Here is a 12,208-nt window from a genome sequence, read left to right on the forward strand (position 1 = left end):
CAAAACCTTGAGATCAAGACCTGATTATGCTTGACCAACTGAGCCACTCAGGCGTCCTGACACTGACTTCTATTCACACAGAATTCCAGAGTTAGATGTTATAGCTAGAAAGAATCTCAGAGGTCATCTAATCCATAACCCACTCCATGTTTTCAGGAATCGGAGGATCAGAGACATTAAGGATCTTACTCAGAGTAACATAGCTAATGAACCAGGAGTAGAACCTGAGTCTACTCAGCCTCATTGCAGTATTTTTTCCTCAATATCTCCTCCCCCCTCAAGCTTTGCTTATCCTTAATTTAAAAATGTGCAGCAAGGGCTTTTTAGCCTCCTAGTATTTGCAAGGAGCAACCCTGAAATTTATGTTTGTGGCATTACTGCTCTACTTATATAATTAAGGCATAATTTTTGGATGTACAAAATGTTAGAGATGGTTAAAATTTCGGCATCTCTTAAAGTTGTGACCAGAAGATGATTACTGAATACATCATAACACAGTATGAGCTAATTAAGACATTCACCATGCTGCTACAAACTAATAAACAATAATAAAAATGATTGCAAAGTACTCTGCTTTTGCAAAGTGCTAGAGTGAACCATCTCCCTGCCCCCAGAGAAAGAACAGATGCCAAGCATTATTAGTAATAGAACATGTACAACTTGGCCTGCAATGAAATGCAGAAGACAGCTAGACTTGACTCCAAGATGACATAGAGGAAGGTGGGACTTAATGGAAGGAGGAAATGGGCTTTCTTGGCACCCAGTGGGAGTTCCTGAGCTCACTGTGCTCCATGCAACAGACCGGCACTGCAAATTAAACACAAAGATAAGAACAGCTACTCTCCTTCACCCCCTAAAGCCCTGGTGGTCTGAGGCAGAGGCGGAGGGCACAGGGCTTGTATGCAGGTCTTGGATGGCCGGAGTCCCTGCCCTCTCCTCCCTGGCCAGCCCCTCTTGGGGTGAGGGGCTTCCACCGTGGGGCCTTTCCCAGACCCCAGTCGAGGCACCGCCCGCGTGTGAACGCGAATCTGCACACTTGAATGGCAGCAGCTGGCTCCGGAGAAAAATGGAATGCCTGTTTCCTGCCCGGCTTTCAAGGGCCGCAGCTCTTTCTTTCCAGGCCTGAGCCGATTTCTCGGTGACACCCACTCTCCCCTCCCGCGCCCAGGCCGGGAGACCACAATGAGGCTGGCGGGCTGACCCGGCTGCTCCAGCTCGCGCCCCGGTAACCACGGCAACCGCAGGCTTCAGGAATGCGCACTAATTGAAGGCCGAGCTTCCTCCCACAGTGATGAGCAACAAGTGAAGCAAAAATAGTGAGGCGGGATAAAGGCTGAGAGCGAGCTGGGGGCGGAGGGGAGAGCTGGCACCGCGCGGGGCGGGGGCTGCGGGGCCTGGGGATTAGCGGAGGCAAAGGGCGCCTTCGAGACCTCGTTTGTTCTCCTAACAACCCGGGGTCGGTCGTGAGGGCCTAAATGGACATCATTTACCCTGCAGACATCTTAGTGCAAAATCTCCAGTGAACAATTAAGGCAAACCACCATCGCCGCGGCGCTGGGCCCCTTTGCTTGTTTCTAGCAAATGAATGGAGATGTGCGCATCCCTGGGTCTCCACGAATAAAATGCCAGCTAGCAGCAAGGGTTTCTCAGTGGAAGAAATGAGCTGACACTAATTTGCCCCCAGCTTCTCTGGATCTTCTGTTCCCTTCAAGCCCAAAGAAGAACCTTGAGGGTGGTCATGTTTATGGGGTGACCATCACCAGTTTGACTGCACAATGCAAAAGTTTATGCCTGTTGTCTTGACATAAATCATTAAAAGTTTCCCTGTGTCACTCTCAAGTATTCTGGTTTAGATAGTAAATTATAGAGTCACCCTATCTAACGTCTTTTCAGGGCCATCCAGATCCTAATCCAAGTTAGGTGTTCCCCAAACCCCTCCAGACCTCATCAAATGGCCTGTATAATCTTGTATTTAGGCACAAAACACCCTGTAATTAACTAAGGGCCATCTACTGAGAAATGGGAACTTCCAACAGCAACCAAAATATAGTAACCAAAACATAGCATGCTGGGACAGACTGTCCTGAAATCCACTAGCAGGAAGAGTCCCACAGGGCTGATTAGGGTCACCACTGGCAAGGCACTGCACAGATGTCATTGAGAAAACGTGAATCTATTAGTAATAGGATTGCCAATTCACAGATGGCTCGTTAAAGCCTCTGCCTATGGAACAGGCTAAAGGGAAATTGGCTCTCTAGCAGGAGTCCCAGAACACAGAATTCCCTAAAGAGGGTTCCCTCAGATTAAGGATGACACATTAGGAATGAAATGTGGGGGATGGGAACTGGTGGGAGTTCTTATTATGTGCCATTTAATCCTCACAATAGGTCTTCCATGTAACTTTTATTACCCCTTCCCCACTTTTATAAATAATGAAACCAAGGCTCTTCAACATCAACTTATGTAACTAAGGTTATTTTGCTGCACTGAGTCCAGGGATATCTGACCCCAAAGCCCATGCTCTTCACAGTAAACCTCGTCCCAGTATCCAGATGGACCTTTGGTCAAGATCAGGATTTTGCAACATAGGCACTACTGACATTTGGGGCCAGATAATTCTTTATGGGGTGTAGGAGGGCTGTCCTGTTCATTGCATAATGTTTAGCAGCCTCCTTGGCCCCTACCCACTAGATGCCATAGCACCTCACAAATTGTGACAACCGAAAATGTTTCTAGACATTGCCAAATGTCTCCTGGTGGGGGAAGCCAAAATAGCTCCCTGTTGAATACCAATAGCCTAGACATTTAATATCAAATACAGTCAATCCCTTCTTGTATTCTCAAATTGCTTCAGAAATGCAATATTTATCTTTACCAAAAGACAGTAATTTTTATAGGGACAATATAGTGTCATTTATTTTGTATCTTCACTGTGCTAGGGACACAGTATGCAAAAAAGACAAGTTAAATGTAAATCATAATTTAAATGTAAATCATAGTTGAAGCAAAACTGACTCTATTCCTTGGTGCCTATCAAAGAGCAAGGTTGCAATTATGCAGCCAAGAGTTTTGAAGGCCACAGGAGACTTCCTGCAAAGACTAAAAAGCATAATCCAAAGTCTTCGGAGCATCCACAACCCCCACTCCACTGCTCACAGAGTAGAATGGTTGTCGCTGACAGTTATTAACCAGAATCACATTCTAGTTGATGCCTGGCTAACTTTGTAGTTCTTCCAACAGAGGCATCTAGGTAAGCTCAGGACACAGCGGACCAGGACTAGGAGAGAGGACTAGGAGAAAAGGTGATAGGCTAAAGAGCTCACTCCTCATTAGTTCTCTTTCTCTCCTTCCATGGGAGCCAGCGTGGCTATCTCGGCTCTCTCGGAAACCTGAAGGAACATGTGTCTACTGAAGATAGGATGGTTCTGCCCTCCTAGTGGAATTGAGTCCACTTAAGGTCTTTCATACGGGCCAAGATATCTGAGGTACAATTGAATCTACAAATGAAAATATGAGCACAGCCCAAAGCCAAAGATGTTCCAAAGGTGTAAACCTCAGATTTATGGCTAGAGTGTGGCTCTGTAATTAATTCCTTCTCTCCTTTCTGCCAGGAGTAAACTTCTTCTTTCTTCTCCCCCAATTCTTTTCCCTCTTCTTCTGTTTGTAAATCTTGGAGAGAAACAGCGGCAGCCACTCGGAGAGATCAAAGTTTTAGCAAGCAACAAAGACCTCCAAGGAGGCTGTTGCCATGGGAACCTGGGAGCTGAAGCCCTTTTAATCGGCAAATCTCCTTGGTTAGCAGCACTGGGCTGGGGCTGGCAAAGAGGAAGAGAAGGAGGAGGAGGAGCCTTGGCAACAAGTAGCCGTTCTCAACAGCCAGAGCTAATGTCACGGGGGTGGGAGTGCAAAAGACTTCAGACTGAGGCAGTGCTGACAAGGGGTGAGTGCGAGAGCATTTCTGCTCAGGCTCAGGAGCACGCACCTGTCAAAAATCCCTAAAGTCAATGGCAAGTTCTAAGATCTCCCCTCCCAAGAATCCCCTAATTTCTGGGAGTGTGTCCTTAATGGCTTCTTAATACTAACAGGCTGAAAGGTGTATTTTGGACCACAGTAACAATTTCAGGCAATTTCAGGTGTTGTGAACAACTTGATTTTATAAAAATTCATGGATGTCTGTTCCTCCGTCCCTTGCCTAGGTAATACACATTTGTACTTCTGGGTAAGTCACAGCAGGAGATACGAAGGAAAATAGAAGCTGACGGAAAACAAAGGTATCTCTGTGACATTACTGTCACAGGGAAGAATCAATCCCAACTTAGCGCCTACTCACAAGGACCTACTGGGAGCAAATCTATTTCTGGCATCCTGGAATAGCATTGCATCTGGCCTATAAAGAAGCACAAATGGATGCATTCCACAAAATATTAACAGTGTTTGTTTTTGCCTGCCTTCTTCATTTGGAAACAACTGCCCAATTTCCCTTTAGGAAGCTACTCCTTATCTTTTTCCCCTTCAATTCATATGGTTCAATTGGGGCTGGTGGTATAGTTATACTCCTTTCCCAAAGCACAGCCCACCCCTAATAAACAGGATTATGGCTGGAACTATGGAGAAAGGTGCTTTACCCTCCTGAGATGGAAGTCATTAAAGACCATGGAAGTCGGGATCCCTGGGTGGCGCAGCGGTTTGGCGCCTGCCTTTGGCCCAGGGCGCGATCCTGGAGACCCGGGATCGAATCCCACGTCGGGCTCCCGGTGCATGGAGCCTGCTTCTCCCTCTGCCTGTGTCTCTGCCTCTCTCTCTCTCTCTCTGTGTGACTATCATAAATAAATTAAAAAAAAAAAAAAGACTTAAAAAAAAAAAAAAAGACCATGGAAGTCTAGACCTGCTGGGGGTTATCTTTGCCCCAAATGGGGAGCCTCCCTGAGAATTAAGCTAACACAGAGGGGACAGAGATTCTTTAAAATATAATCCGAACACTGAGACTCAGCCATGCTTGAGCTTGGACTTGTCAGTTGCCTAGCCAAAAAATTCCCCTGTGCCAAGTTCAGGGTCTAGCCCTTGCGATTGGAAGAGTTCTGAAGAATATAGTCAGTGGCTCTGGATGGTGAGATTTTAGGAGATATTTTCGTCATTTGTACATGCCTGTTCTGCTTGAAATGTTTACTATATATATATAATTTTTTTCTAAAACAAACAATATTGAAGCAAAACAAGACAGCAGTATTCTAGGCATCACCCTATATAGAGAATTAATTCTGCAATCCGTGGGTCTTCTAAATAAAGTCAAAATCATAGAAAAGACTCTGAAAGCTATTTTGTTTATCCTAATATCTGAGACAAGAGAACCTGTTCCATGTTGAAAGCTCATCAGAGAGGGAGTTTCTATAATTTCTCCCACCAACCATAATTTCTAAAAATTGTTATTTACCATTAGGAAAGCCTTCCTTAGCTTTAATCTCAAGACCCCTTGGGTCATGTCCTCTTCCTTGCTTCTTGGTCCAGAATCAGGAGTGTTCACCCCGCCATGTTTCCCTCATTTTTCTGCTTGAAGGGCCTTCAAAAACAAGCTACCACATGGGACATCAGAAAGAAGGGGTCAGGCCCTCATATTGCGCATGGAAAGAAGTAAGAACAAGGCGAGCTGCTTTTAGATTTTAAAATAATAACTTCTCTGCTTGAGCCTTCCTGAATGTTGAAGTCTTTTTCCTGCCAGCTGGAGCTGTCCAAGGGAACCTTCCTCCTATCCAAACAGTGGCACAGTTCCAGGTTATAAACATCCTGTCCTTGCCACAGATCTTAGACCAACATCTAATCTCAGGGTGGCACATTTCTGGACACTCCCTGCTTCTGTCTGCTGGTATGGCTCTAAGATCCCAAGTGTCTAAATGTTTCTAAGGTACCTGTCACAGTCATCTCAAAGCATTCAAAACACCAAGTGTATTTCCAACTTCTGTATGACTTTACCTCCTGAATCATCAAAAAGAGATAAAGAATGTTCAGCATAGTTTTTATGCTTAATGTTGAATCAGCAGTTGTCCTCCCATTTCTCTGAATCACTTGTCTTCAGATACTTCTGAAACCTCTGAAAGAAACATCCATAGTGATTTATAGATGGTTCAGATGTCTGGGAAAAGGAGGATGGGGTCATGCTCAGTGGGGGAGGTATGCAATATGGGCAAAAATGACTATGCCTTTGAAATGAGGGCCTAGGTCAATGGTTGTAGGCAGTTTCCCTAAGAAATAAAGTGAAGTACTAAAGCAAATCTGGGACAAGTAAAAATGATTACCCATGACCTCAAGGAGCAACCACAGTTTTTAAAACATGGCTCATGGGCGCCTAGGTGGCTTGGTCAGTTAAGCCTCTGACTCTTGATTTTTAGGCTCAGCTCATTACCTCAGGGTAGTGAGATGGAACCCGGTATATCAGACTCTGTGCTGCAGGAGGAGCCTGCTTAAGATGCTCTCTCTTCTTCTCCCTGTACCTCTCCCTCCCTCTCCCCTGTTCCGGCACTCTAAACAAACAAACAAACAAACATGGTTTATGCAGAGGAACATTCTATAGCTTCTTAATATACACAGGTCATATGGTATCATGGAAAGAGATGAGGCTAGGAATCAAAACATTTGGGTTTGGGACGCCTGGGTGGCTCAGTGGTTGAGTGTTTGCCTATGTCTTTGCCTCTCTCTGTGTGTCTCTCATGAATAAATAAATAAAATCTTTAAAAAAAATGGGGTTTGATCATCATCACTATTTTTTACAGGGATAACTGTCATAAAACCTGAACATTAATTTCTTCATTTGGAAAATGACGAAAATAATGCCTTCTCTCCTACCGTATGCAGTTCTTATAGGAAAAAAAAATCTGTGAACTTCGAATTATTATCAGTGTACATTAACATTAGTAGCAGACATAATAATGGCATCACTTTGGTGGATATTTATTGCTTTTTTTAAAAATCTCACATCCATTCTTCCTTTGTTTGGTAAGAGTGCCCCAATTTGCTTCACAGAATTGATTCTTCTCCTTATCTTGATGGACTAGCCACCAAGAGCCCTTGGTCTCCCAAGGCTAAGCAGTGGATACCTGTCCAAACTAGGCCAATTGGACTCTCTCTCCTGAGACTGATTCTTGAGTGGGAAAATGCAAAATCAGAAAACAAAACAAAACAAAACCCAGTTGAATTGACTTTTTTCTGGCTATGGAGCTTTAAAGACATTGTCTATTAATTCTTGCTACATAGACCCTAAAGCAACTGTGGCACAGTAAGGACTGTGCTGTATTCATCAAAACACTCTTACTTTTTCATGGGAAAATACAAAATAACAGCAGAAGTGACCCATCTCACTGTCAGACCTGGCCCCTAAAAGTCCCATATGACCTTTCTCCCTTTCTGAGCAGCTGGGAGCAAATGTCTTCAGTACAGCTGAACCACATAATGGGGAAGGTTAGACCCCTACTCTACCACCTGGAAGGAAGCCTTCTAATCCCCATCTGACTAGGACAAGAGGAAGTAACAGACTTCTGCTATAGTAAGTCACTGAGACTTGGGGGGTGTTTTTACAGAGCTAACAAGTGTTACCCTACCATACTATCCTTTTCAGAGACTGATTTTTCCAGCCTTCCTTTCAATTATGATACCTTTTCAACAAATTATTTTCCTGCTGAAGTTAGCCAGAGTCCACTTTTGTTGCTTTCAACCACAGTCCTTATGGATCCATTACCAGTAATAATTTAAACAGCCAATAAAGTATTATGATCAGATTAAATCATGTTATTTCACTTGAGACTACATATTTATTGTATTGATCCTTTATAAGTCAACAAATACATAGCACTAACATTTAGGAGGCATAAAATATTAATTACAGATTCTGCCCATTTATCATTTAAAAAACATTCACACCAGCCTCTTTACACTAGACACTCTGCTAGGCATTATAGATATAAAGACAAATGAGCATTGGTCCTTTACTCTGAAAAGCACATGGTCCAGTGCTACTGAGAAGCTTGTAATGTTGCAGGAAACATCAAGACGAGTGCATATGCAGTGCCAGTGTTACCAGTCACATGAAGTAAAACTAGAATATAAGACTGATAAGTTCTGTCCTTGGCCCTTTCTACTTTATATAATCTTCCTAGGTGACTCATCTATTCTTCTATGGTTCTATCACTCAGGATTCTCAAATCTATTATATCTAATCCTGTCTTCTCCACTGAGTTCCACACCTACATTTCCAGTTGTCAGCAATACATCCCGACCTGGGTGTCCCACAGGCCTCTCATATTCAACATATCAAGAACCACAGTCATTCTCCTGCCTCTCTAACCTGCTTTCCAGCCTGTATCCTCTCTTAATTGACGGAACAGTTGGCTACCCAGCTAGCTAGAAATCATGGTGTCCTTTTGACTCATCCCACTCTCTCATTTCCTTTTATACATAGTCACCAACATCCATCATTTCCACCTCAGAAATGTTTCTGTGTTGTCACTTCTCAATCCACTGCTCTGGTTCAGAATCTCATACGCTCTCACCCATCCTGCTACAGCAGCCCCATTGCCCATCCCTCTGTTCTAGCATTCCTTTTGCACTGTCTACCCTGCTGCTAATTATTGTTTTGACCCTGAGATCTCACTTCAATTATCTGTTAGTATTTCTTTACTGGCTCCCAAAAGTCTTCAGGATAAAGTCCAAACTTCTTAATCTGACATATAAGACACTTCACAATCTTGTTCTCTCAATTTTTCCATCTTCACCTTTGTATGATGGGAAAAATAAATTCTTAACTTTGCCTCTAACTTACCTCTTTAACTTGCTTTTCCTTACTAATTGGTCATCTGAAATTCCAACCAGGTTTTGACTCTCCACTTCATGATCATCTCCAAGAGGAGCTACTCTCAACTCTTTCCACCACCATCAATAGTTTCCTCTCATTCTTGTAGGATTTTTTCCTTTTAACCCTGACCTCCTGCAAAAGACCACAGTCTATTTCTCTGGCTTCCTTGTGAATGAGACTCACCCTGTACACTCTTGTAACCAACCTATAACCCCTGCTATCCCTGTCATGAGGACGGAAGTCCTGGGAGGTCTTTTTCTCATCTATCAAGGTAGTCACATCTCTCATGTTCATCTACTTTTCAATCCAAAAATTTTTAAATTGAAATGAAGCTCAAAAGTAACCTAAGCCCCCTTTCCTATACACAAATATCTCATTTATTACAACTTCTAAGAAATTTCCAACCCTCCTGGGACAAAAAAAAAATCACTACTCCTGAGAATGCCTACTCCATCTTTAGATGTTTCCCATTGCTAACAGTTATTTCTTCAGACTGAGATGGATTCCTCTACTCCTGGTTCTAGTTCTACCAAGCCACACAGACAGAGTAAGTCCAGTCCCTCTTCTGTACAATTTCAATAGAGATACCTCCCATGCTCGCTTTCTCAAGTCCTCCTTCACTAGATCAAGCCTTTCTAGCTCCTCCAACCATTCCTCATGTAAAATTCAATGACTGAACCAGTGGCTCATGAAGGTTGTAATTAGCAAACTGTGGATGCAGTTATATGGCCCCTGAGGTCTTCATATTTTTGAGGTTTACCTCAGACATCAGGTTGCTCTCTTGGTCTCATATAAAAGGAACACCTAACTATTAGGCCTGCATGATATAACAACCAAATAATTAGAATTCTTAAAAATGTGACAATATTTTGAAAAATTCTCTAAAGAGTATATAAAGATCAGAATTTTGCACCTGGAAAGTAAATATAGTACTTCCTGTGTCCAGAAAATTCTCATAGATTTCAAACTACTTCTCTAAATCAATCTAACACATCTAGTGTTGCCCTGAAAAATTTACACAGCAAATATATCATACTCTGAACATTTCTCATTAATGTGGAACACAGTGGAATGTTGTGTTTCTCCTCCCCAAGAACTCTAGTATATATCTGTTTTTCTCACAGCTAGGCTTCTTCTACCTGTGATGAACAGTGGATTTGCAGCCTCCCCAGTCCTGCCTTACCATTCTTTTTGGAGTGACACTGATTTCTTCTTTTCATCTTTTCTCCCATCATTGGTGACCATTTTCATCTGAGCCTTTCTCTCACCCACCTCTCTTTGTCCCAAGGACAGCATCTTCCCCCAAATGACTGTATGTTTTATCCAAGGGAATGCCCTTCCTATACTTCAGGATAACCTCATATGACAAGGCTTTTACTCTATTCATTTCCCCACATTTGTAGAATTGGGAACAAATTATTTAAAGTGGTTTTTACCTGGCCTCCTTTTCCTGCACAGGCAATTACTTCTCTGCAAATGGCTGCACTGGCCAAATAATTGTGTTCACAATTAGCTAATTGCAGGCTCAATGAGCCACTTGTTCCTTCAGACTTGGCCATTACCGTTGTGTTATTGGACAGAAATTTATCTCTTTACTCCCTTCTGATTTACAGAGTCATAGCAGATCCCAAATCTGATTTCCCTGTATTCTTTCACAATGTCAGTATAAGCCTTTTCACTTTTTTACTTCCTTTTCTATGTGTGTCATACTCTCCACATTCTTTTACAAATCACAACAGCCATGCTTTGTATATTAGACCCAAGGAATATGTATTTGAATTAAGTCAACCCTCGAGTAAGGGTTATTATTAATTAAAAGGTTAATTATGAATAAATAATTACCTGAACCATAAAAGTAAGGCAGCAGAACAGTTGCACACAGTCATGATAGAGTAAAACCAACAATCCTAACTAGCAAATCTACTTCTTCCCTGGGCCCTGAGTTTCCCACAAAGGGTAAAAATTAACCTGCAACCTCATCTGCCTTTAAAAGAAAGCACTATTATTAAAAAAAAAGAAAGCACTATTAAATATTCCTCCAAATTGTTACCACCTGGCTTCTTGGAAACTACAAAAAAGATTATTTCATTTAAAAAATGGCCTCAAATCTTTACCTTTTCTCCTACAATTAAGGGAGTTTCTCTTCTTAATTTCTGCATATTTTATTCTACCTTTCTTGTATAACCAACATGTATAGAACCTAAAATATATGCTCAATTTTTAGTTTCATATAAGGAGGTCATCTCCCACTGACATTCTTCCAATCCACAAAAGAGGACAGGTATAGCCAAAAATAATGAGTTTTCCTTTATGAAGAAATGAATATTAATAAGGATTAGACACATTTGCTTTGAAAATGACTCAACCACTTTTAGGTTTCAAGGCATTTGCCTTCCAATTAAACACTAGCAGACTCTCCAACAGCTCTTTCCATCAGGTACATTTTCTTGTTAAACTCCCAGTCACCCTTTCCCGTGATTGTCTTAATCGTAGGTAACTGAGTGGAAAAAAATTCCTGATGTCTTGGGAGATCCCCACTCACCAATGAGTTCTTATCTCTCAGCTGTCTCTACTCTGCTTCATAGGCCTCTGGCATTTTTGTCAACACTTAGCACACAAAAAGATAAGTAGAGCATAAGAGCAGAAAGAAATCAGGCTTAAAGGTATACAAGTGAAAAGGAGGGGGAAAAAAAACCCTGAGAAGGCATAAGAAACATTCAGGACAATGCCATAAAGGGGGCCACAGCCTCTAAGAAACAGGATACAAGAAATATGGCCACTGCTTGTAAAGAGCATATTCTAATACCAGTTAGTACACAAGAAATAAAGTCCATGTAGTAAGCTGCTGGAACATGCAGGGAGATGTGAGGACAGGGAACAGTGCAAGCAGTCTAAGATACAAATGTGCTGATGGCTCTCACTTACCCAACACCAGCAGTTCCGCCAAGTCCTCATTTTTGCCCTCCAGGTCATCGGGGGTAGTGATAATACAGTAATAGAGTCCGCTGTCTCCCCACATGAGTTTTCCAATTTGAAGATCTGCATCTGTTATCACAAAAAGAAGTGCCCAGTCCTAAAACTGGCCCCTGAAAGGAAAACACTGAAAAATGGAGGGTGAGAGGGGACCCTTCTGGAAGGAATGTCTGCTGTGTTTTACTTCTCCACCTAGATGGTGGTTGACAAGATGTTTGTTTTATTTCAAACAAATACACAAATAAAAACCCAATAGCAAACACCAGCATGCCTAAAGTGAGAGACTTAGGGTGACCCCAGAAACTGGTCTAGTTCCAGTCCAGTTTTAGGAATAGAAGATTGCCTTCAACTAACCAGGTCTGCAGAAGCCCCTGAAAGCCAGACACATTCCAGAAT

The 12,208-nt window shown here is 42.4% G+C and overlaps 1 protein-coding gene across 5 annotated transcripts in view; it reads right to left on the bottom strand.

Annotated features, from left to right (window-relative positions):
• Positions 1–12,208, bottom strand: part of ILDR2 (immunoglobulin like domain containing receptor 2) — a 61,163-nt gene that overhangs the window by 32,608 nt on the left and 16,347 nt on the right. For all 5 annotated transcript variants that reach the window (XM_041766218.1, XM_041766207.1, XM_041766198.1 and 2 more), the window contains exon 3: positions 11,765–11,884. In XM_041766218.1, coding sequence (XP_041622152.1) covers positions 11,765–11,884 — 120 coding nt within the window. The remainder of the gene's footprint in view (positions 1–11,764; positions 11,885–12,208) is intronic.

This window comes from Vulpes lagopus, chromosome 1, assembly GCF_018345385.1.
Source record: "Vulpes lagopus strain Blue_001 chromosome 1, ASM1834538v1, whole genome shotgun sequence".
NCBI lineage: Eukaryota > Metazoa > Chordata > Mammalia > Carnivora > Canidae > Vulpes > Vulpes lagopus.